Below are 27,517 nucleotides of genomic sequence, written 5' to 3' on the forward strand. Positions count from 1 at the left end.
CTTTAGTCAGAGGGTGGTAAATCTGTGGAGTTTGTTGCCACTTGCAGCTGTGGAGGCCGAGTCCTTGGGTCCATTTAAGGCAGAGATAGATAGGTTCTTGATTTAGCCAGGGCTTCAAAGGGTATTGAGTGAAGGCAGGGGGGTGGGGATGACTGGATCAGCCCATGATTGAATGGCGGAGCAGACTCAACGGGCCAAATGGCCTACTTCTGCTCCTCTATCTTATTGTTTTATGGTTTCTGCACTATTCCAGTTCAGGCCTTTACTTTGTATCTAAAAACCACCTTTGATGGTTTTGCTTTCATTGGCTGAGGGTGTACCCACTAGAATTCTTTCCTCTTCCCCCATCACTCTACTTTTCAACCTTAAGGTAACCTCTTAAAAGATGTTTTTTGTAATTAAACTTTTTGATAATCCAACTTTAAAATAACTCTCCCAAGAAATGTCTTTATATATATGCCATATTAAATGAATATTCATATATTTTTTTTATTGTTAAAATGTAGTCATACAATTTCCTTACATTACTTCTGCAGCTCTCAGTTGGAGCTGTAAAATGCAGATGGTAAGCCAGGGTTGCTCTGCTGCATCAGTTTACAATTCACTATAGTTGATCTTTCAGAAGACTGACAGTTGTTGAATTGGGTGGGGCTCGGGGCAATGTGTAATAAGGGTTAAATGCTTCATTCAAATAATTAAATATATAAATTGGTTATTAAATTAATATAATTAATTTAAATAATTAAATATATAAAATGATTAAATAATGTGTACCTCTATCATGAGGCTCCCAATTCAATTATGACTCAGTTACGATCAATGAGAATGGGATATTCTACGGTATCCCCTGATGTTTGTTCTGGTTTGGAGAAAAACGAAAGAGTTGCCTGGTGGTGATCATTGAGTAGTTCTGTTATGTAAAAACCATGCACTGATGTTACAATTATAATCAGATCAACTTGCAAAGTCTGTGTCCCTTGTATGAATAATTCTTTTTCTTAGCCTGTCACCCCACCTGGGTGGGGCATAGGATACTGACAGCAGCTCAGCAGAGTCCTCTGTACTGGGCCAGACTTTCAAATTAGCCCATCTTTGAAAATCCATCCTCTCCCAGGGATGAAGTCTTTAGAACTTCTGTTGGTGTTTCTGTAGCACTGGTTCAAATGGGATAGAGTTGTTAGCCCATGTCCAACCCTCCTCCTTTCACAGCTGGGCTTGGGACTGCCCAAAAATTCCCTTGAATGAATAATAAAAGAAAAACATTGCTGAAAAAGAAGTTGACTTTGTATTGGTTAACTTGAAAAAGTTACGTCTTCAGTAAAGTGGAAGACATATAGCATAAAAATCATGTTTTAACTAAACAGCAAAACGAATCCCAGATCATTTTAAGAACTTTCGATGCATCACAGCTCATGGAAGACTTGGCACCAACGGCTACTGTGGAGGAACTGACGTGACTTTGAATGGATTTTGTGACACCACAAATTAATTCTATATGGAAGGAAGGCTGAACAGAGGAAATATAAGCCTCCTCCTTACAAAGGTAATATCAGGAATAATTGAGTAAAATGATTGTCTGATAGACCAAAATGTCAGATTTTGTGCTGTAAGACTCCATGACTGTAGAAGTGATGGAAAATTATTTTGATCTTATCTCCCAGATCATGTTTTTGCAATTGTCTGTATTCAGATTTTGGGATGATGGAAGAAAAACTCATGAAAATTCCTCATACGCCTAAACAAGCAACTTACTGTAATTCAGAATGGATTGCTACTGTGGCTCCACAATGTTTTTCAGTCATTCCAGGGACATGGACATAGTTGTCAAAGGCAAAACTTAATGACCATTCTTCAGTAGCTTTGGGAAAAGTGAACAAAAGAAATTATTTGAGAGAGCTGGAAAATCGGGCTGAAATATTTTATGTTCTAGAAAGGAGTTATTTCTCTGGTCACATACAAGATGCCAGTTAGGCTATTAGGCACCAGCTGCAATCACTTTTGCACATCTGGTTTTAATTTCAATAGAACTCACCACTGGATAGAATGCAGAGCCACTGGCCAAGAACTCTTTTCAGGTTTAGCACTGGTGACTAAAAGCAAATTCCTCCCCTCATTGTTTCATAACCAAAATTATGCCATATTGAACCTAGACCAAGGAAATGCGTAGATAGGAGAGAAGTATTCATAGAGTTGAGATTAATCCAGAGTTTCTGCTGTCTATTCTATCAGTCCTGTGACATCTTGTATGGCATCTTATTCTGGTGACACTTATGGCAATTTATAGTTTTTATTATTCTGTTCTGCAATGTAAAACAACAGATTTCATGACGTATGCCAGTGATGTTAAACCTGATTCACATTCAGTTCTTCATCACTGGGTCCAAATCCTCTACAGCTTAATGGTGTACCAACACCAAAAGAGCTGTAGTGGTTTAAGAACGCAGCTTACCATAACCTTGCTATGGGCAATTAAGCTTGGATAATAATTGCTGACCATGTCAGCAACATTCAGAACCCAATAAGTGAGTAAATAAATGAAAACTTAGCAGTTGGTCTCATAACATGTGGTGTGTTAACACATTCTGCACCAATTTGATCAGTTAACATTGTTTTCACTGTAAACTTGTGAGTCATAATCTTTCAATTTTACACTCAAGGTGAGGAACCTTGCATATCAGATTTTATGATAAGTGGAAAAGGCTGCAATATTACCCAATGGATTTCAGTTACGATGTGCTTAATGGTTACCTACTTGGGTTTCTTGTAATGTGTGGAATATTATTGCCTTCTGTTTGAATTCTTTTCTTGCTCACGTTAAAATCTGAAATATCTGTGATGAAACAATTTGAATTGAATTGACTTACTTCTTACATCCTTCACATACATGAGGATTAAAAATCTTTACATCTCTATGCAATGTGCAATTCACAGTAATTTGTAATAACAGTATGTAAAACAGGACAGTCAATATACCATAGAAATACCCAATTGTATCAGCGTGAATGAATCAGTCTGATGGCCTGGTGGAAGAAGCTGTCCTGCAGCTGGTTGGTCCTGGCTTCTGTGCTGTGGTACCGTTTCCGGGATGGTAGCAGCTAGAACAGTTTGTGTTTGGAGTGACTCGGCCCTGTTTACAAATCTGTCTCTAAATGTCCTGAATAGTGGGAAGCTCACATCTACAGATGCGCTGGACTGTCTGCACCATTCTCTGCAGAGTCCTGCAATTGGGGGAAGTACAGTTCCCATACCAGGCAGTGATGCAGCCAGTCAGGATGCTCTTAGTTGTGCCCCTGTAGAAAGTTCTCATGGTTTGGGGACTCATGCCTAACTTCTTCAACCATCTGAGGTGAAAGAGGTGCTGTTGTGCTTTTTTCATTACACAGCCAGTAAGTAGACACCTTGTGAGATCCTCGGTGATGTGTATGCAGAGGAACTTAAAGCTATTCACCCTCTTAACCCCAGTTTCATTGACGTCAATAAGGGTTATCCTGTCTCCATTCCTCCTGTAGTCCACAAACAACTCTTTTGATTTTGAGACATTGGGGAAGAGGTTGTTTTCTTGACACAGCTGTGTCAGGGTGATGACTTATTCTCTGTAAGCTGCCTCGTTATTATTTAAGATAAGGCTAATCAAAGTAGTATCATTGGCAAGTTTAATTAGCAGGTTGGAGCTGTGGATGGCGACACAGTCATGGGTATATAGAGAGTAAAGGAGGGGGCTTAGGATGCAGCCCTGAGGGGCAGAGGTGAGGGAGCCCACTCTTGCCATCTGACAAGAAGTCTAGGATCCAGCTGCATAAGGCATGGTGAAGCCCAAGGTCTCTGAGCTTCTTGTCGAGTCTGGAGGGAATTATGGTGTTGAATGCTGAACTATAGTCCAAGAACAACATTCTCACATAAGCATCCTTCCCCAGATGTGTAAGGACGGTGTGTAGAGCAGTGGCTATTGCAATGTCTGTCAATCAGTTGTGTTGCTAGGCAAATTGTAGGGGGTCCAGTGTGGGTGGTAGCATGCTAAAGATGTAATCCTTGACCAGCCTCTCAAAGCATTTGCTTATTACTGAGGTGAATGTGATAGGATGGCAGTCGTTCAGACATGTTAACCCTGAATGGTTTTATTTGAATAGGTTTGAATGGTGTTATTTGAATGCATGCATTGTTGTGCAAAGATCATAAATGTGGCTGCAGGTATGTACCTGTTCTGTGTTACTGTGTCTGCTAATGTTTTACTGAAGGGAATAGATGAACCAAATAGTTTCAGTTCTCAAGCTAATATTACAGCCATATTATTGTCAATAAACTAGACTTCGTGCTTTGGTTTCAGCCATCTTATTCCTTGCGTATAAAAATCTCACAGCTGTATGATTTATATCCATAGATTATCTTCCATATAGCCATTGGTATTGTGCAATAGCATCTCACTGGCTCCAACAATGATTTAATAATCTCTATCTACTTTATAACAGAGTGTTATTAAATTATGGATAAGACAGAAATCAATATTTAAAAGCCTATTGTATGGATTCCATTAATAGGATTGTATCTTGCTCATAAGATACCACAGTTATTGTCCAGGCTACAGAGGTGTGATGTGGGTATAAAGATTATGTTACACTATTTTAAATGTTGATGGTAAATGTTGGAGATTCATTTTATAATTTTAGATGTATATATACTCAAGATGCAAATAATGGTTACTATTTTTGTATTTCTTGCTTAATTTTTAATAATGCTGTTTCTTCATTCCCACAGATCTAATTACCTGTTTAGACAAAGGGAGCCATTTCTCAGAGCCTGAATTCAGGTAATGACTGATTTAGTGAATGGTTACAGGGATTTGGTTTTGAATTACATTCAGATGAATAAGCTACAAACATTTTAAGGCAGACTATTTTGTTCAGCTTTCTGTAATGTGCCACATAATATTAATAAAAGTAGTGGTTATTATTTATTGAATTGCATTGAATTCAGAATTTTCAGCCATGTGGGCTAATCTCATCTGCCTTTTCCATTTCTGTGTGTCTCCTGCTTCCCTTTCCCCATCTGTAGACGTAAATGGTGAAATGTTCTGTTTCTCTAGGAGGCCATTCAAGGTTTTCAGTGTCTCCAGATTTATTTTCTACACGTTACATTCTGTCTTATATTAGACAGAATGTTAGTTGCTAAGCAATATTAGTTGCTATTCCAGTTGTCTCAACCTTTCCATTTCTATCTATCTTTTCCTTCATAATTTTAATCCAGTTTTATCATAGTGCCTGCCCTATTATCTAACAGCTGTAATTAAATAATTCCAGGTTTACAGTCATTGTGTTCAATGAGCTGCTATGCTGGGCAGTGTTCGGAGAATAGTGATGTAATGTGTGAAAAATGTGGCCTCTGTTAATGTCTAGGGAAAGGGTTCAAATACTGGGTTAATCACAAGGAGGAGGATGAAATGGACACCCGGCATTCCTTCATATTAACCAGTAATGTTTCAAGTTTTATTTAGTCACTGACAAAACATGAGTATCGCTAGCAATGTAGCTGCTCTGCCACTCCACTGAATGTTGTTTGGCGATTTCAGGAGGCAATTCATTGTTTAATATGGATGAGTATAGCAGACTCCCTTTCCTAAAAAATATTGGTAACGATCGGGTGGTCACCATAAGTGAAATCAGTTGCTTTTTATTGTTCTAAATTTATTCAGTTAACTTAATTTCAATTATCCACTTGCCATGATGCATAACTGAAATGGATCCTAGCCCATGTTTTAGAACAGCCACACAGGATTGACTGTCACACTTATGGACATCTAAAACAGAGTAAAAACAGCAAAAATATTGTTATTTTTATATTTGAATCTATCATGCAGGCAGATAAGCTACCTGGACTTTTGGTCCTCAATTCATCATCATTATGTGTTCAGTATCCAGTTGTATTCGAATCATAAGCCCAGAGGTCGCAGTCATGGTGTATTGATATCCAGAAATTTTGCTTTCAAATCATTTCATTTTTGAGATCAATGAGTTGTGGGCAACTGGAGCATTTATCACTTACCCCTAATGCCCTTGATAAGGTCACTGTGAGCTGCCTTTTATTGCCCCAATTTGTTTCTAGTTAATGTACTGGAAAGGGATTTTCTGTATTTGGATCCGAGTCCGATTCCTTGAGCAGAGGAAGTAAACATTGAGAGGAATCTCCCAGTTGTTGTTGTTGTTCCAATGTTACAGGTGTTACTGTCCCTGTCCTTCTTGGTGGTAGTGGTTGCAAGGGCTGTCAAAGAAGACAGGACAAATAAGTAGTAGAGGGAAGTGAGGTTAAGGTGGGTTGATAGTCAATCAAATGGGCTGCTTTGCCCTGAGTTTTGAGCTTCCTGTGAGATCAGCCAAACAAGTGGAAGATATAAGGCTCCTGACTTGTGCTTTTGTGGAAAACCCGTGGAGTATCAAGACATGAATGACAAGCTACAGAATTTCCAACTTCTGTTTCTGAACGCATTGAATTTACATGGCTGGTCCATTGAGTTTCTAATCAATGGCGACCCAAGGGATATTAGTGTGATAGTCAACAATAGTAATTCCATTAATGTAATTCTGAAATACAGGTGATCAGCTCGCTCTTGTTGGAGTAGGTCATGGTTTGATACTTAAGTGACAAGTAAGATCTATGTAGTAAGGCTCTTGTCACATATCAGCTTTTTCCTGGATATTGTCCTGGATCTTGCTACATTAAGGCATGGATTGTTTCATTTGCTGAGAAGATGCAAATTGAATTGAACATTGTGTAATCATCAGCAATCATCTCCAGTTTTGCCTTCATGGTGGAAGGAAGGCTGTGGATGAAGCTAATGATGATGGAGGGATTTAGCATATTGTCTTGAAAGCCAATGATCTCTGACACCATCACTGACCTCATCCACTCTGGAGAACTCCTAATCAAACCCATAGTCCCCTTGCCCTGCAATGCTTGCTTCTACCTCTTACCCGAGATCCACAAACTATACTGTTTGGGTAGGCCTTTTGTCTCTACCTGCTGCTGCCCCACTGAATGTGCCTTCATGTCTCAATTCCATTCTGTCCTCCTTGGTTCAGTCCCTTACCACCTACGTCTGCGACACTTCTCATCCCCTTGATCTCCTCAGTGACTTTCAATTCCCTAGCCTTGACTGCCTCATCTTTACCATGGATGTTCAGTTCTTATACTATCCCCCATCAAGAAGGCCTCAAAACTCTCTTGCTTCTTTCTTGACAAAAGAACCACCACCCTCCTCTGTCTGGCAGAACTGGTCATCACCCTCAACAATTTTTCCTCCCACTTTCTTCAAACTCGAGTGGTAGCCATTGGCACTCACATGGGCCTCAGCTGTGCCTGCCTCTTTGTAGAACAGTCTATGTTTGAAGCCTTCCCTGGTTATACTCACAAATTCTGACCTTTTACTTCTCACTTGCCTATTACTTTCCACTGGGTTCCCTTCTCCTTCCCTTTCTCCAATGGTCCCCTCTCTTCACCTATCACCTTCCAGCTAGCCTCTTTCCCCCTTACCACACACCTTTTTATTTGGACATCTCCTCCCTTTCCCCTCAGTCCTGAAGAAGGGTCTCGACCTGAAACGTCAGCTGTTTATTTTTTTTCCACAAATGCTGCCTGACCTGCTGAGTTCCTGCAGGTTTTTGTGTACATTGCTTTGAATTTCCAGTATTTGCAGACTTTTTCATGTTTGGCTTGAAAGCTTCGTGCAGAGATGTCCTGATTGATCTCTGACAACTGCAAACTATCAGTTGTGATTCCAACCTTTGGAATGTTTTTCTTTGATACCCATTGATCACAGGGCACCTTGATGCCACAATCAATCAAATGCTGGCTTGATGTATAGAGCAGTCTCACACACCCTCCCCTCGGGAATTCAGCTCACTGATTGTTCTGGACCATGTTTGTGATGAGATCTGGAGACAAGACCCATACTGGGTGTTATTCGGTATCTTATTGGTGATTTGAGTGCTGCATGTCAACATTATTAATAACAGCCTTCATCAGTTTGTCGATTGAGAGTGGACTCTGGGCAATAATAAGCTGGATTGGATTTATTCCACTTCTTTGTGATCAGGGTGTACCTAGGTAATTTTACTCTGAAGATTGTATTAGAATTGTTTGGCTACAAGTGCCACTAATTCTGGAGCTGAGGTCTCTAGTGTCACTAGTGAAATATTGTTTGGTCCTATAAGTCTGTGGTGTATTGAGTATTTTTTTGATATTATGTGCATTTTATTCCATTGGCTGGAGGAAGACTTCTGCGATGGTGGGGATCTTCATAGGAAGCAGAGGTAGAAGATCTGTTTGGCATTTCTGGCTAAACAAATTGCATCCGTATTTCTCTAGTAACGTGAGGATTGAGATGTTCCTAGAGCCTCCTTTGTCCACCACACATCACAGCTTGATGTGGCCATCAGAATTTTGATATGATCCAGTGGTTGTGAGATTGCCTACTGCTGTTTTTTCGCTTGTTTGGTTCACAAATGGTCCTTCATTCCAGCTTCACTGGGCTGGTATTTCATTTTTAGTTATGTCTTGTGCAGAAGTTCTGCACTCCTCATTGAACACCTTATCTTGGTAGTAGTGGGTGAGGGTTGTGGTATGTCATAACTTTTCAGATTTTGCTGACGTACATTTCTGATGCAATTGATGGGACACAGTACCTGAAGAATGCCCAGTTTAGAGTTTCCAGCTCTGTCCTGAATCTACCCCGTTTAGCATAATTTTGGTGCCACACAACGCAATGGAGATGTCCAGAATATGCACCACGACTTTTGTCTCTGCAAGCAAACACTGTACAGTGGTTACTTCCACCTAAGCTCTTTTGGGCAAATACATCTGCTCTAGGTAGATTGGCATGGGAAAGGTCAAGTATAATCAAATATAATTAAATGGGTGAGCGTGTATTTTTCTGAAAGATTTGATATGCTTGCTAACATTATCAGCAGCGGACCCAGTTTAGAAGCTGTGCACAAAGCCAACTTGGATGCAAGGTAACATTATTGAAATGTATTTGCATTTCATATTCTAGTAAATTTGAGTCAGGATGTGTATTATTACCAAATATATTACATTTGCTATTAATGTGATAGGAATAGTTTGACATTAAACATCAGTGAGTAGTTGTTAAATATGGATACATATTTCAATGTATGTAAGAGATAGGAGCTCAAGGAGGTGAACACTCTGCCATTTTGAAAGGCCATGAGCGATTGACCATGATTTCCAATTTCCTATCCTTGCCTAAAATCCATGCAGTCTAAGCATCTGTCTGGGTCATTCTTTAATATGTCCAGTGACTCTATATCAATGATCCTCTGGGAAGAGCATACAGAAGAATCATAATGGAACATAGAACATTACAGCACAGTAGAGGCATTTTGGCCCACAATGTTGTGCCGAACTTTTAACCTACTCTGACACTGTGAAGGAATTCCTCCTTAATGGACAAACTTTATTCCAAATCTCTATGTCCTCAAGTGCTTATTTCCTCATGAGGGAAACTATGTTCTGAGTATCCACACTGTAAAGCACTCTCTGAACCTTGTATGAGTCACTGTTTAAAGGAAGAAAAAAAATTAAATGGATCAGCATGTACTTTTTAAAAATTCTGCTACTGATATCTGCTGAAATAAATTAATCGTACTGTTCATTCCACTGAAATGTGGAACTATTTACTGTGGATTAAGCAGTGTAGATATTTTATAGTTGGTCAGCGTTCAGGTCATTAAACTCTTTTGTAACTGATGTGCAAGAATCTTGTTAAAGTATAGAATGTTTTTTTTAAACTTGCTGCTATTTTTAGTGATTCTGAACAAACAAGTTAGTGTTCTTTGAGGCCCATAAACTGGTCAGCATGGAAGCCCTTTCTAATACTGTGCCATCTATGTTTAGTATTATTTTACTATTTGGTACAAAGTTCAGCAAATTTATTATCAAAGTATGTATACTGTTTCAACCTTGAGATTCATCTCCTTACAGGCAGCCTGAAAGCATTGAAACCCAATAGGACACATTTTAAAAAAAGACCGTCAAACATCCAAAGTGCAGATAAAAAAAGAAATTGTACAAACAACTGGAGTTCATGAAAGTGAGTCCGTTGCCTCAAAGCCAGTCATCACTGCAGCCGATCCAGGAACCCGTTAATTGCAGACCACAGCCTCAATTCAGTGCAGAGATGAGTTAACCTCCTGGAGCAGTGAGCTGAACAGTGTCCCGTCCCTCACTTCCGGTCCCGACACCCTGACCTTTTCGATCTGGCCCGGCGCTTAAATAGTCCAAACCTCAGGTTGTTCCTCACTCTCGGACCTGGACCCTGCCATGTTGCTACATTTTTGGGCCTGGGTCCCACTGCCTCGATTTAGCCTGAGTTACTTTGTTTCCAATTCAGCCTGGTGCTTAAATTGATCAAAACTTGGGCCTTTCCTCATTCTTGGGCCCAAGCTGAGTAGTTTTTCCAGAGAGCTTTGAACTGTATTCCAACAGCTTGGTTTTTCAAGTAGCATTCATCAGAAATTCCTCCTCCCTTGGGAAATTTTGAGGATAAGGGAGGTAAAACTGTCTAAATTGGGCTGGTAGGTTGCATAAAGCTGTTATTACTTCTGTCAGCCCTATCTGAGCCATTTATTAATTATAAAGCAGATTTGATTTTGCTCCCAGCACTAAGAGCATGAAATTGCCAGAAGAAAAATGAGCTGTCCATCTAGTTTGCCTTTTGATATCCTTAATAATTGTGTGATACAATATGCAATTGACTTAAACATCCATATACCTTCATCATTCAGTTTAGGTCAGTCAAAGAAACATTATGAGGTAACTCCAAAAGCTGAAAGCTACAGGAACCAAGTACAATATTACCCGTTCATCCCAAGCATACAACATTTACTGATTAGCCAAGAACTCATTTCTGCAGCTCAGATTTATGTCCTCAAATCACGTCTTCTGGTTGCATTTGTACAGGAACAATATGTGGAACAAATTTGATCCTGACTTATAGCCCTGCGATTAAATTGCGTTACATTGACAGTGTGATGTTCTTGAAGAAACTAACTGTACTGCAAGAAGTTCAACGGAGCTCTAGCTATTTAATTTATTTGATTTTATTTACTTAGTCGCTTTGCAACCCCAGATTTAACTCTAGCCTAATCAGGGGACAATTTACAATGACCAATTAACCTACTAACCAATACATATTTGGACTGTGGGTGGAAACCGGAACACCTGGAGAAAACCCACACAATCAGTGGGGAGGACGTACAGACTCCGTACAGATGACGTCAGAATTGAACTCCGATGCCCCGAGATGTAATAGTGTTATGCTAATCGATAAGCCTGGGATTGTAAATTTTCAGCAGACAAGAAGGCAGTTCCCTCTTTCAGATCTTGTTAACTTCTGTGGCAACTTTTTTAAGTGAGCATTTAATTCCCTTTTTAAGAGAGTTATTGCAACAATAGTTGGCAAATTCTAACTACTCACTATATAAAAAAAATCTTTTTCTAGTTCCCTGCTTGGCCCTTGTGGTTTGCTTAAAATGAGTTTCTCATTATTATTTCTGAATTATCTCTTTTAAGTACTACCGGGTTGATATTTTGTTTGTTTCTCATTTTCAGCAGGTACTGTCCTGCTGGATGCCTGACCCCTTTTGGCGACATCTCTGGAACTATCCCTCATGGTTATCGCGATGTAAGTATAGAAAGGGAGAGCAAGCTTCTGGGGATTAATTACCAGAGGGAACCCTCTAAGCATAACACACTATTTGTACTCTGATATCTGCAGTTGAATTGTTTTTTGTTTAAGAATATTTAGATTATGCCTTTCCTTTTGATATTCTGTTTGCATTCTACAGGTGAATATTGCTTTGTAAAATTACATTTTTGAAATAACTTCAATGTCTCAAATCTCTCCACATTGGCACTGCCTTCCAAACTTGATTTTGAAGGTCTCATTGAGGAATATAAATTGTACCTGATAAATCTGTATCAGATTGTAGAATATGAAAATACCAGACACAATGTAAATTGTATCAGATAAAGCTGTCCAAAATTTGTGCTTTTTTTGCTATCATGCATCTGTGTACTTTTGTCCCATTCTCATCATAAATTGCTCTGTTTCCATTTTTTTTTTCATGGTTACATGTAAAGTAAGGAGAAAGTATTTGGGAATAAAATCACCCAAAGAATGGGTAGATGTTAAAGATGGTCTTTCTGTGACCTGGGCTCAAAATAAAAAAAGCTCATTTAGATCCCTTTTCATTTCATGTGGGCAAGGTTGTTGTTCAGTTTCCCCCCAATTTTCCCCTGTCTTATTGCTCAAGTACAAATAATTGCTCAAAAAATGTGTGTGCCAGAATAATTAGTTCTGTTTCTTTAAAAATGCAGCATCTCTTTTGTACTGTAAAAAGTATACACAATGCATAGGTACGTCTAACTGTATTTGACTTGCATTCTGCTATTTTGCTAAAGGGTTCAGCTTTCAGTTTTGTTGACTGCTTCTCTCTAGCACTCAAATCTGTTAAGAATTTCGTATTCACTAATATTTTATAAAAAAGCAATCTACTTGGTTAAACATATTGAAATGACATGACTATTATGTTTCCTCCATTAAGTCAATGATAATAGTCCACAAGACTTCAGATATTTGTTGTGTTTAACCAAAGCTGTGACCTTAGAAATTCCCCCCTTAATGTTTTCAGCAGTTTTTTATTCATTACAGTAACACTTTTTGTAAGTTCTTTTTCCCGTCCAACAACTCACTGCTGAAAAGCATAGCTTACATGCAGAGCACTAAAATGAATTTTATCACCCATGCCATAATCATAACATGATGGAATTTTTATATAAAGATTTGAAAATGATTGAATGTAAAAGCTAACTGTTAATAAAGTCAAACAGTTAAAACATAATACATAACCCTTCAAGGCAAAAGAAAGCAGGAAAGTGGTCCAGCTGTGGCTATTACAAAAAGTTAACATCATATTTGATCAAAGAAAAAGTTTTAGCATTGCTCAGTAAGCTGAACTGAACAGTAGGGGAAAGCAAGAATTCAGCAAAGGGCAAAAGTATTCAAAGGTTTCAAAAATACATTTAATGTCAGAGAAATGTTTACAATATACATCCTGAAATAGTTTTTCTTCACAACCATCCACAAAAACAGAGGAGTGCTCCCAAAGAATGAATGACAGTAAAATGTTAGAACCCCAAAGCCCCCCCCCAGCTTCCCCCTCCCACGCATAAGCAGTAGCAAAGCAACGATCCCCCCACCAGCAAAAAAAAAGCATTGCCACCCACCACTGATTGGAAAGCTGAGCCTACTGGGCCTGAATACCTCCCTCTGCAACTGGATCCTAGACTTCCTGACTGGGAGACCTCAGTCAGTCCGGATCTGGAGCAGCATCTCCAACACCATCACACTGAGCACGGGGGCTCCCCAGGGCTGCATGCTCAATCCACTGCTGTTTGCTCTGCTGACCCACGACTGTGCTGCAACACACAGCTCGAACCATATCATCAAGTTCACCGATGACACGACCGTGGTGGGTCTCATGAGCAAGAACGACAAGTCAGCTTACAGAGAGGAGGTGCAGCGGCTAACGGACTGGTGCAGAGCCAACAACCTGTCTCTTAACGTGAACAAAACAAAAAAGATGGTTGTTGACTTCAGGAGGGCACAAAGTGACCACTCCCCGCTGAGCATCGACGGCTCCTTGGTAGGGATTGTAAACAGCACCAATTTTCTTGGTGTTCACCTGACGGAGAATCTCACCTGGTCCCTCAACACCAGCTCCATAGCAAAGAAAGCCTACTACTTTCTGTGAAGGCTGAAGAAAGTCCATCTCCCACCTCCCCCCCCCCCCCCCCATCCTCATCACATTCTACAGGGGTTGTATTGAGAGCATCCTGAGCAGCTGCATCACTGCCTGGTTCAGAAATTGCACCATCTCAGATCGCAAGACCCTGCAGCGGGTAGTGAGGTCAGCTGAGAAGATCATCAGGGTCTCTCTTCCCGCCATCACAGACATTTACACTACACACTGCACCCACAAAGGAAACAGCATTATGAAGGACCCCATGCTCCCCTCATACAATCTCTTCTCCCTCCTGCCGTCTGGGAAAAGGTTTTGAAGCATTCAGGCTCTCACGGCCAGACAATGTAACAGTTTCTTCCCCCAAGCTATCAGACTCCTCAATACCTGAAGCCTGGACTGACACCTTGCCCTATTGTCCTGTTTATTATTTATTGTAATGCCTGCATTGCTTTTGTGCACTTTATGTAGTCTTGTGTAGGTCTGTAGTCTGGTGTAGCTTTCTATGTTTTTTTTTAACGTAGTTCAGTCTAGTTTTTGTACTGTGTCATGTAACACCATGGTCCTGAAAAACGTTGTCTCATTTTTACTATGTACTGTACCAGCTGTTATGGTCAAAATGACAATAAAAGTGACTTGACTTGACTTGAAAAAGGAAAAAAAGTGCAAATATTAATGCAGCTTTCTCACTGAGTGGGATATAGGAAATGATATTGACGAATAAGGTGAAAGCACACGATGAGTACTAGAAGGGTATACTCAATAGGATGAAGTGCAGCTAGTGTGTATTTGATTAATTTCTGACTCCCAGTTTCTCATTTGAGAATATATTCATCAGACTACCTCTCTAATATTGAACTTCGAAAAGTTGGGGTGATGGGGGGAGGTTTGTGTTTTGTGATCTCGTTTGTAACGTGTTAGTTTCTTACGGGGCTTGAAGGGGTAGGTGTGGACCTGATGTTTCACAGTCTCAAAGGGATTGACAATTAAGGACTTTTAAGAAATTTCTTCACCCAGAGTTATTAAATCTATATAACTCTATACTCCAGAGTGCTGTGGAGCCTTAGTTGCTGAATGTATACAAGGCAGAGATCAGATTTTTAAATATTAAGTGAATCAAGGGATTTGGCGAGAAAGTAGCAGTTTCATAAAGTATGAAATTCCTTCAAGTGCCGTCAAGAGTACTCTGGGCACCTGATTGACTCTGAGCCTCAGAATTCCCGAGATTGCAAAAGGCTCTGAAGAAATGAAAATCCTTTTCATCTGTAGCCAAGTGTGGTTTTTTAACATTGTTCTTCATAGACAAAAGAGAATATTTATATCAGCCAAAAGAAAATATTTGATTGAAGTACTTTTTTTTTAATTGATGAGTCTATGATTCATTCTGCGCAACAATGAATTGAGATCATTTTCATTTGTATGACGGAATCAACATCAGCACATCAAGAATTAATACTGGCAGCTACAGGCCTATCAGGTGTTCCAAGCAATTGGAGCATTCAGTTAAACTATACAGAAGCATTCATGATGAGATTTATCAGATCCTGCTTCAGGACTTACACAGAACCAGCCTGATTGCAGCAATTTGCACGCATGAGTCAGTTGGGCATCTCTGAATCATGCCTGAAGGTATTGATTTTGCCCAGACACTTACTTTCTAGTGTGTGTATTTCACACATTCCAGAGACCGAATACATCTGCTACTTTTGTGCAATATCAAGAGCATTCAGAGGTGAATCAAATACCAGTCCAATGGTGTCATTGTAATATTTTTATTCAGAAGCCCTGAGAAGACCTCCATTTAATTACTTTAATGAGATTAAATCTTAGAAATAATGCACACAAAAATAGGCCAAATATTTGTTTTGGAAAACAATAAAATGTCTAAAATTATTAAAAGTTAAAAAAAAGTTTTAAAAAAATCTTTAAGTTTGTGAACTCCCCACTGTCCTGCACTGAATATGTCTATTATTTTGCTTTCTTCTTCTACCATTTCTTGGAGCTGCCAGTGGGTCTGAATCATGATTTTCTTGTAATTCTTTGTCCTGCTCAGTCAATGGACATGCAGTAACAGCATGTATGTATTGGATCTGTCCTTGGATGAGAAGAACTGAACCACACTAGCAAACATGCAATTAGATCATTGTGTCTGATTCTCTGTGTCACTCAGCCCTGCCATTTGAACTCCTTAACTGCTGGACTTAATACAGTTCAAGTGACTGCTAATGCTTTATAAGACCATAAGATATATAAGCAGAATTAGGCAACTTGGCTCATCGTAACAAGATGTCAATGCTTCATGCAGAGTGTACTACACTTTACAATTTATTAACTGTTGTTGTTGAAGAGTGGAACTCAACCTACTGTAGGCTATTGTCTTGGTGCTTCTAAAGGATATCTCCATTTAGTCTCTTAAACTTTTAAAGCTATATCTCTAAAAGTTTCTATGTATTACCTATTTTCCTGCTACAGGTTATTTATTGTAATTCCTGAAATGTTCTGTGCACTTTATGCAGTCTGTAGTCTAGTGTAGTTTTTTTTTGTTTGTGTTGTTTTTACATAGTTCAGTGTAGTTTTTCTACTGTTTCATGCAGCACCATGGTCCTGAAAAATGTTGTCTCGTTTTTACTGTGTAATGTACCAGCAGTTATGGTCAAAATGACAATAAAAAGTGACTTGACTTGACATTTCAATCTCCATTCAGCACTGGAAGATAGTATATTTCAGATAATTAGAATTTCCTGCATTAAAAAGTTGTATTTTCCTTTTTCTGCCCCTCTGCATTTCTATATTGCTTTGACAATTATTTTAAATTTGAGCCGTCAAGTTAATGACTTTTCTGCCAATGGAAACAGTTTATTGTGATTGAAACCAAATTGTAATTTTTTGAACATCACTATTATATATTTCCTTAAGCCTTGCTCTGGGGAAATCTGTCCTTTAATTCTTTCACATTTTGACTGCACTCACTTTCCTTTCTTAACAGAGCTAAATTTTTAACTGCTACCTAAAGTTTAATGCAAAATATTTACAATCTCAATTCTAAACTATAGTTACTGATTGAAAAATCTATAATATTCAAATAGAGTAAATTGAAGACTTTGAGGGGTGAAAAACTAAAAGCATTTTAAACTGGATCTGATAAAGCGCAGCAGATAATTGAAGATGGCAGGTAAAATCATCAAGTACGGCAGAACCAGCTGAGTCAGACACTTCCAGCCTGTTAGGTCATTTCAGAGTGGAAAATGCAATGGTGTGTAATTCAGATTCTGCCCATTACTCACTCAAATGATGCGTGTTTATTCTAAATGTGGTTTCTTATAAATGTGATGATATAGTGACTGGTACTGTACAGCCCAACAGCGAAACATCCTGTTTCAAAACAGTTGTTTGAATCATTCCCAGTGGCGAGACCCAATGCAAATCATTTACCTTGTGTTTTGACATGTTGGTTTATGGACGTCTAGAGAAGATGCACTGTAGCTTAATGTATTCCCTTCACTACCTCTTTCAGTGAAATTTAAAATAAATGGCACAGCTTCTGCCTTAAAGTTGTGGACAGCTGGGTGTCGTGCAAATGCATGTATTTATCTCTTCTTCAGTTATTTCTGTCCTTGAAAGAACTTTCTTTTTCTGCTTATAAAAATTCAGTCTGGCTGGGGTTGGAGGGGATATGATGTAAATGCAATAACATTTCAAAGCAGTAATACTTAAGATTAACAGAAAAGGTTGCATGTTAAAATTTTGAATCTGTAAATGTTTAGAATGGACCTCACCTCACTGTATGTGGAACAAATTCTAGTCTGTATGGGAATTGAAAAATTACATTAAAAAAACACCCCAAACAGGAATGTTAAGCGCTTTTACACATTATTTGCTTATTGTCGGGAATCCTGATACGATGAAATGGGCAGAGGCATGAACAACACTATTGCAAAATGATTTTGCCCAGAAAAGTTCAAAGACAGTGACCATTTCGAGTAAAGGTACTTCTAACCACCTTTCCATAATACTTAGTGGTACTGACTTTTCCATCAATACTCTGTTGGATCACCATCAAATAGAAGCAGAACTGTGACACCAAGAGTAGTTTGGAGGTTTAGTATTTTGCCGAGTCATGCCTCTATGGTCCCTAAAGCCTTTCAAAAATTCTCCACGTACTCTGCTAAGTCAGGAGCATGAACAAATGAGTTGGGCTTAAGGACCTGTTTCCATACCATGACTCTGTAGATGAATGAACTGTATCCCAGGATGAGTGTGATTGGAAATGTAGTAACCATGAAGCTCAATGCCATTTACGGATGCAATAATACTAAGCTGGCTCTGTATCCATCAGTGGTATTAACTCAGCCACAATAACACAATGTCTGCCACATGAATGTTTGCAGCAGTTTACCAAGGCTTGCTTAACAGTGCCATCCAGATCCATATAGATGAAGCTATCCCCCAATTTCTGCCTGCTCATACAATGTTTTGACTTCAAAATATAAACCTATTCCTACATTTTTGCTGGTACTTCCACCTAACGACGTTATGGAGTGCCTCCAATCAAACTGAAGGAAGCAGCTAGTCATCATATTCACAGGAACGATTAATACATCACTCTTTTAAGGAGATTGAGAGCGGATCTGATTGCAACATATAAGATTATTAAGGGATTGGACAAGATAGAGGCAGGAAATATGTTCCAGATGCTGGGAGAGTACAGTACCAGAGGGCAAGGTTTAAGAATAAGGGGTAGGTCATTTAGGACAGAGTTAAGGAAAAACTTCTTCTCCCAGAGTGTTGTGGGGGTCTGGAATACACTGCCTCGGAAGGCAGTGGAGGCCAATTCTCTGGATGCTTTCAAGAAGGAGCTAGATAGGTATCTTATGGATAGGGGAATCAAGGGATATGGGGACAAGGCAGAAACTGGGTATTGATAGCAGACGATCAGCCATGATCTCAGAATGGCGGTACAGACTCGAAGGGCTGAATGGTCTACTTCTGCACCTATTGTCTATTGTCTTTTTAAATAAAATGGCCCATGGCTTCCTCACTCCATTCTAAGTTATACAAGTACTTTAGTCTCCCTTGCACATGATGTACATAGTCAAAGTCAGAATTGACCACCAGTTGAAATGATCAAAAAACAAAGAGTAACTAGATGTGCGTGTTTTCCTTTTCTAGCCTCTCAAACCAGTTTTAACTTCTGTAGTTCCATAAGCTTGTTTGCAAATAGATGATTGAAATAATAATATAAACAATTTCAAGGGTTGTTTAATCCTTCATGGTTTATTTTCACAACTGCCCAAACAGATGAGTGGCAGGTAACGTGCACATCACCAAAATGCACTGATGCTTTTTGTTATTCTTATATTTGCATATTCGTGCAAAATTACAGGATGCAATATAAATGAGAGATTGCTGCACCTCGTACCATGTGGTGGAGGTGCATCCGTTACATTATTATAGGATATTTCCTTGAAGTTGTTCTGTCAACTATCTTGCTGATAGCTGAAACTATCTTTAAAAAATGGAGCAGAGGTGATGTGGACCTGGTTTTAGTTGGACATCAACATTTAACTAATCAGTCTACGAACTTCATTTAGTAAATCAATTGTATATCTATTTGCTTATAATATGTTGATTGTATGAAAGTTTATTTGTAATGAGTTGTTGTCCTAGAGAAGATAATGGCTATGCATGGGAGATGGAAGTATGATCCCAAATCCTATGGTTGACACAAATTATGGTTGAACTGACTTGCTCTTGGTGTAAACTCAAGGAAAGAGTCGTGCAACTGCCCAAGGAACCTGGGGCATGAGACCATAAGATATAGGAACAGAATTAGGCCATTTGGCCCATTGAATCTGCTCTGCCATTTCATAATGACTGATCCAATTTGCCTGTCAGCCTCAATCTCCTGCCTTCATGCCCTGATCAACCTCTGCCTTAAATATACATAAACACTTGGCCTTCACAGCTGCCTTTGGCAACGAATTCCACATATTCACCTCTCTTTGGCTAAAGAAATTCCTCCTCATCTCTGTTCTAAAAGGGTGCACTTCTATTCTGAGGCTGTGTTCTCTGGGCTTAAACTCTCCCAGCATAGAAAACATCCTTTCCACATCCACTCTTATCACTGTCTTTCACAATTCAATAGGTTTCAGTGAGGTCACCCCTCATTCTTTTAAATTCCAGCAAAAACAGACCCAGAGCCATCAAATGCTCTTCATATGACAAGCCATTCAATCCTGGGATAATTTTTGTGAACCTCCTTTGAACCTTCTCCAGTTTCAATACATCCTTTCTAAGATAAGGGGCCCAAACCTGTTCACAATACTCCAAGTGAGGCCTCACCAGTACTTTATAAAATGTCAACATTACATCCTTGCTTTTATATTTTATCCCCCCCCCCCCCCCCGCCCATAATGAATGCTGACATTGAATTTCCCTTCCTCACCACAGACTCAACCTATAAATTAACCTTAGGGAATTCTGCACAAGGACTCCCAAATACCTTTGCTTCTCAGTTCTTTTGTATTTTTTTCTCCATTTAGAAAATAGTCAGCCCTTTCACTTATTCTACCAAAATGCATGACCATTCACTTTCCAACACTGTATTCCATCTGCCATTGCTTTACCCATTCTCCTAATCTGCCCATTCTCTTAATGTAGCCTCTCTACTTCTTCAGAACTACCTGCCCCTCCATGTATCTTCATATTGTCTGCAAACTTTACAACAAAGTCATCAATTCCATCATCCAAGTCATCAACATATAATGTAAAACGAAGCGGTCCCAACACAGACCCCTATGGAACACCTCTAATCACCGGCAGCCAACCAGACAAGGCTCCCTTTATTCCCACTCTTTGCCTCCTGCCAGTCAGCCACTCACTGCTTTATCCATGCTAGTAGGATGTCTCACAATATGTATTGTCCAGGCACTATGCATTCAAAAACAAGACATTCTGCAGATGCTGGAAGTCCTGAGCAACACAGACAAAATGCTAGAAGAACTCAGCAAGTCAGGAGGCACCTATGGAGTCAAACCAGCATGAAGGATCCTGATGAAGTCATGACTATTTATTCCCCTCCATAGATGCTGCCTGACTTGCTGAGTTCTTATATTTTGTGACAGTCCAATAAAAAGTTGGAATGAATTCCTAGGTACTGATTTTAAAAATGCAAAAAAACACTTAGTTTTAGCTTACATTGTGATCAACAAGAATTTAGCTTACATCATTATATTACAATATAAACCAGCAGGATATTTTAAGAGCAGAAAAAAGTCATTAGGCCTATCGTGCTTGAGGGAAAAATTTGCTTGGTTCTCCCAATTTCCTCCCAGTGGAAATTTTTCAGAAACTTTGGAAAAACAATATAAATAAGCACTTTTAACCATTTATACTGGTCCCCTAAGGTTCATCTGAAGTTTAACAGGAAATTGAGATAATCCCTTTGGAAATTCCAAAATGTTAGTTTTCTGATTGATTTCCACTGCACTGCTGTCTGTCTTAATGCATCCCCCCAACTTCTTCCACTTTCAGGAATTCTGACTAGCTCTCAGAGGTCCTCTTTGGTAACGTATTCTGCAAACATGTTAACTTCTGTGTAAAAACAAATAATTTAATTTGTTTCATATTCCTAAATCCACCATCTTTAACTGATCTCTCAGGTATTAAATCCCTGAGTTGCCAGCACTGTGAATAATTTGTCAAAATCAATGTTTCTAAATAAAACAATGTCTTTAAAGGAAAGAGAAACCAGTCACGATTCAAGCCTGTAACTTATTGTATAAATCTGCAGTGAGTTAATGTGCACAATGAACATTGACTGTTGTTTCTTTTTCAGTCTTCGTTGCTATGTATGGCTGGTGTTCATGCTGGTGTAGTGTCTAATTTTCTGGGTGGCCGGATCAATGTTGTGATCAGTAAAGGCATTCCATATTATGAAAGCACTCTTGCAAATAATGTGTCCTCGAAACTGTAAGTACATAAACTAAGAAAAAAATGGGTAGGGGAGATTCATAATCTTATAAAATTGTCATGTATATAAATAGAGTAAAAATATTTTGTTTTATGTGTAAAAGTAAGCACCAAGAAGTGATAATTGGTATTGGATAAGAACTTTGGAACTTATCTATTCCACTTGATGCAGCAGGTTTACCTTTTCTCCCATCCACTATTGGATACTCATCCCCACTGCAACTATCCACGTCTTTGCTGGTATCAGACATCACTCATCAACATTCCTAAGATCTAGAAACTTCATACCCACCACCCCCAGTGCTATAATTAACCCAGCTATAGGATAATAACTGCTTTTGGTCTGCAGTCTCCTTTGCATTCCTTCCCTGGCTAGATGACAGGCAGAGAATGTGCTAAAAAGGAAAGGAACATTATAACATTAGAACTGCTGAGTATGCAGGGCTACACAAATTGTCTCATCTCTCCCCTTCTTGGGCTTCTGGTCATAAAGCCAGCTACAGTCAACAATGGACACACAGATTTAGTAGAATCAAACTCAGCAGAATGCTTTTCAGCCCTTTGAATCTATATCAGAAAATCTGGTCCCACACCCTTGTTTTGAGTCCTGCGTTTTCTTTTCCTTCAAATATTCATCTAATTCCTTTCAAAACCCCTGGTTAAATCTATCAAGCAGTGTAATCTAGAAATGAACCAGCTATTGCATAAAAGAAGAAAGTTCTTTATGGCTACTTTGGTTATTTTGTCAGTCATGTTATATCTGTATCTTCTAGTTTTGACCCTTTACATGATAAGAACTGTTCCTCTTCACATTATTCAATATTCTCATCTCTAGATTCGCATGCATTTCGCTGGAGAATATTTAATTTCTTTAACATATCTGTCATCTGTGTTAAGATCAGAAATATCTTCTGGTAGCCTGTCTCTCTTCCATCATCCTGTTCAATGACATTACCTTTGCAATTGTATATGCATCTCTATTGATCGCTACCAGTGGCTTCATTTCTTAATTTAATAGTAATTGAAGAGCTCAGTATAATATATACTTGTTAAATATTTCAAAACATCTGCCCATGTACCAGGTTAGCCCAACGTCAATTCCCTTATTGAGCCATAATGCAGCATGGAAATAGGTCCTTCAGCCCATTTAGCCACTGCCAGTCAGAGCACCTCCCTGATAGCTCCAATTGTCTGCGTTCAGCCCAGAACTCTCCAAGCCCTTCTCCACCATATACCTACCCAAACGCTGCTTGAATGCTAAACTTGTACACTCCTCAATCACTTCCTCTGGCAGCTTGTTGCAGGTACTCGCTGACCTCTGTGTAAGGAATTTATCTCTGAAACCAGCATGAAGCTTTCAGAGTGAATGGCAGTGGTAGAGCAAAGGAGCTTGGGAATACAGATCCAATATCCTTTGAAACTGGAATCACAGGTAGATTGCGTCATAAAAAAGAACTTTTTTGCACATTGGCCTTCATAAATCAGGGAACAGACTACAGGAGTTGTATTTTTACGTTGCAGTTGTAGAAGAAGTTGTTGAGGCTGAAATGTGCAGTTCTAGCCACTAAACCTACAGGGAAGGTATCAGTAAGCTTGAAAGAATGCAGAGAAAATTTACAAGGATGTTGCTGGGAATTGAAGACCTGAGTCATAATAAAAGGTTGAATTGGTTAGGACTTCATTCCCCTGAATGCAGAGGAAGGGGAGCTCTTATAAAAGTAGACAAAATAATGAGGGGGTGTAGATAGGATGAATGCATGTAGTTTATTTCCCTTTGGGTTAGGTGAGACTAGAACTAAAAATCATAGGTTTAGGGTGAAAGATGAAATACTTAAGGGGAATCTGGAGGGGAATTCCTTCACTCAGAGGGTGATATGTGTGTGGACTGAGCTGCCATTGGAATTGGCAAATGAAGATTAAATTGTAACAACCTGAATAGGTACGTGGATGGGATACAGGGCTATGGTCTGGGATCAGTTAAATGGCACTGAGGAAAGGAGAAATAGATGTTCATGCCATTAGCAAACTGGCACCAACTTAATGGGCCAAAAGGCCTGATTATGTGCAGTAGGATTCAATGACTCTATGACTTTGGTTTTCCTTTTAATTCTTTCCCCTCTTGTACCTGTGCCCTCTGGTTTTGGATTCCCCAATCCTGGAGAGAAGGCTTACCCATTCCCCTCAACTTTATAAACCTTTAGGAGGTCACCTCTCATCCTCATACACTCCAGGGAATGAAGATTCAGCATAGCCAACCTCTCCCTATAATTTAGGCCCTCTAGTGCAGTCAGTATCCTCATAAATCTCTTCTGCACCCTCTCCACCTTGAAAATGTTTTTTTTCCTATAACAGGGTGACCAAAATACCAAACACAAGAGATTCTGCAAATGCTGGAAGTCTCGTACAAACCCAAACAAAAAGCTGAAGGGCTCAGCAGGTCAGACAGCATCCGTGGAAATAAGGGAAGAGTCAAAATTTCAGGCTGAGACCTTTCAACAGGACTGGAAAGGAAGGGAGAAGACACCAGAATAAAAAGATGGGGCGGAGGGGGAGGATGACTAGTTAGCAGGTGCTAGATGAAGCTGGGTGGGTGGGAAGGGTAAAGGACTGGAGAAGAAGGAATCTGCTAAGAGAGGATAGTGAACCATGGGAGAAAGGGAAGAAGGAGGGGCACCAGGGGGAAGTGATAGGTGAGGAGAAGAGGTAACAGGTCAGAGTGGTGAATAGAGGAAGAGGGAATGGGCAGGGAGAAGATTACTGGAAGGAGAAACAGATATTCATGCCATCAGCTTGAAGGTTACCTAGACAGTAAATGAGGTGTTGCTCCTCCACCCTGAGAGTGGCCTCATCGTGACAGAAGAGAGGCCATGGAGGTGATGGAGGAGATGTCTGGGCAGGTGTAGTATTTCTGTTGCTTGCAGGGACATGTGCCAGGAGGGAGTGGGGAGGGATGAATGAACAAAGGAATCGCTGAGGAAGCGATCTCTAAGGAAGGCAGATAGTGGAGTGTGGGAGGTAAAGATGTGTTTGGTGGTAGGATCTCACAGAAGATGTGAAGCTGCAGAGAATAATGTTGGATGCAGAGGCTCATGTGGTGGTAGCTGCGAACAAGAGGAACAAAATCCCTGTTAAGCAGTGGAAAGATGACGTGAGTGTAAATGTCCAGAAAATGGAAGAGATGCAGGTGAGGGCAGCATCAATGGTGGAGGCAGGGAAACCCCTTTTTATTTTTTTTTGAGGAAAGGGAACAACTCTGTCCTGGAAAGGAAAGCCTCATCCTGGGAGTTGAAGGAACTGAGAAAGAGAATGGCATTTTTACAGGAGACAGGGTGGGAATAAATACAGTCAAGATAACCATGGGAATCTGTAGGTTTGTAAAAGATATCAATTGTGCTTGTCTTCAGAGGTGGAGGCAGAGAGATGAAAAGAGGGGAGAGAGGTATTTGAAATGGACCAAATGAATTTAAGGGCTGGTAAAATTTGGAAGCAAAGGTGTTGAAGTTGATGAGCTCATGATGGTGCATGAAGCAGCACCAATGCACTTGTCCATGTGGTGCAAGAATAATTGGGAAGCATTACCATGGAAGGCTTGGAACATGGACTGTTCTATGTACCCAATGAAAAAGGCAGAGATAGCTAAGGCCCATGGCTACCCCTTGGCTTTGGATAAGGTGGGAAGAGCTGAAGGAGAAACGGTTACAGGTAAGGGCCAGTTCTACTAGATGGAAGATGAGATAGGTGGAGGGTAACTGTCAAGATCTCTCGTTGAGAAAGAAGCAGAGAGCTTTAAGGCCTTCTTCATGGGAGATAGAAGTGTACTGGACATCCAGAGTTAAGGTGAGGCGATCCAGGCCTGGGAATTGAGGAGTCGAGAGTATGTGAAGTGTCACAGATGTAGGTGGGAAGAGACTGAACTGAGGGATCAATTGTGAAGGAAGGGACACCCTGTTCTTTGAAGAAGAAGGACATTCCTAATGTCCTGGAAAGGGAGGCATCATCATGGGAACAGATGCAGCTGATCTGTTCCCAAGATAAGGCTTTCCTCCTTGTGGATCTTGGTTTGGAGGTAGAAATGAACAGTGCTGGGTAAGGGAACAATGAGTTTAGTGGTAGTGGATGGGAGTTTTTCTGAGCTTGTCACTTCCATCAACTTTGACTCCAACTTCCACCCTGACTTTAAGTTCATTTGGTCCATTTCTGACACTTCCCTTCCCTTTCTCAATCTTTCTGTCTCCATCTCTGGAGACAAGCATCTACCAATATCTTTTATAAACCTACTAATCCCTACAGCCACCTTGACTACACCTTTTCCTACCATGTCACCTGTTTAAAAAATTTATTCCCTTTTCTCAGTTCATTCATCTCCGCCACAACTGTTTCAGGATGAGGCTGTTCTTTCCAGGAGATCAGCGATGTCCTCCTTCAAGAACAGGGTTTCTCTTCCTCCACCACTGATGTTGCCATCACCTGCATCTCCTTCATTTCCTGGACATCTGCGCTCATTGCATCTTCCCACCACTTTAACAGGAATCAAGTACCTCTTAACCTCACCTAGCGCCCCATCAGCCTCTGCAACTTCCATCATCTTCAACAGGATCCACCCCCATAGGGGGAGGGGGGAGGACTGCTTTGTCTAGCACCTCCATGTCATCCACAAAAAGTGGAATTTCCCAGTGGCTAATCATTTTAATTCCTATCCCCATTCCCTTTCTGGCTTTCGGTCCTCCTTTTTCACAATGAGGCCACTCGCCGGGTAGAAGAGCAACACCTCATATTTCATCTAGGTAGCCTCCAACCTGATGGCATGAACATTGATTTCCCTTTCTGGTACTTTTTCCTCCTGTCTACTTGTGCTGCCACTTGAAATGAACTTTGCACTTGTACCCCCAGGTGCCTCTGTTCCACTACATTGCTCAGTGCTTGCCATTCACTATGTAAGCCCTCTCCTCACACTTAACCTAAATTGAAAACCATTTGCCATTTCTCACCCCATCCTCCCTAACTGGTTGACATCTCTTTGTGATTCATTGCAACCTGCTTCGCTGTCAATAAGGCTACATCCACATGAGACCGGATAATTTTGAAAACGCTGGTTTCACGTAAAAACAATAGGCGTCCACACTATGCACTTTTGAAAATATCTCTATCCACATTGAAACGGAGATTTTGACGAATCTCCTCCTACTGGGCATGCGCAGGACACATCTACCGAAAACAAGCAACATGTTTGGTGTCGAATCTCGCCGTAAAAGTGCGTGCTTGTGTAGTTACAGACTAGAAAAACTTAAAATGACGGGCAGCTGTTGGCTCTCGCGCAGCAGAACTTAAAAGTAAAAAAAAAACAAATACTGGAGCGTATGGGGGCAACCGACAGGGAGTTCACAGTCAGATTGACCCGGCTGACGACGAACATTGAAAAACTGACTAACTCTGTTGCATTAATAAAGCACCTTGTTAAATGTGTAAAACATGTCTGCATCAGTATTATCTTGTATTTCCATACAATGTTACATTAGGCTGTTACACATCTATTGTCAGAGAAGTACTTCCATAAACAGGTAAACCACCTTCATATGAGCAAGGACAGAAAACAGGGCAAAGTGAGTATACTTATTTATTCAGTAAGTTATGGGTCAAAGTATTTGGTGAGTACATTTCTAACTCTTCTGGCTTCAGTCTAGTTGCCGTCTGTTCTGAAATTGTTAGGTTGCGTTCAAGAAAACAATGAAATAGCG

General features: G+C 40.0%; 1 protein-coding gene across 2 annotated transcripts in view; it reads left to right on the top strand.

The window, feature by feature from the left end:
• The window catches only part of dcbld2 (discoidin, CUB and LCCL domain containing 2), a 98,686-nt gene that overhangs the window by 43,933 nt on the left and 27,236 nt on the right, over positions 1–27,517 (top strand). For both annotated transcript variants that reach the window (XM_059968616.1, XM_059968618.1), the window contains exons 4-6: positions 4,753–4,804; positions 11,620–11,692; positions 21,649–21,782. In XM_059968616.1, the coding sequence (XP_059824599.1) occupies positions 4,753–4,804; positions 11,620–11,692; positions 21,649–21,782 (259 nt within the window). The remainder of the gene's footprint in view (positions 1–4,752; positions 4,805–11,619; positions 11,693–21,648; positions 21,783–27,517) is intronic.

This window comes from Hypanus sabinus, chromosome 4, assembly GCF_030144855.1.
Source record: "Hypanus sabinus isolate sHypSab1 chromosome 4, sHypSab1.hap1, whole genome shotgun sequence".
NCBI classification, from domain to species: Eukaryota; Metazoa; Chordata; class Chondrichthyes; order Myliobatiformes; family Dasyatidae; genus Hypanus; species Hypanus sabinus.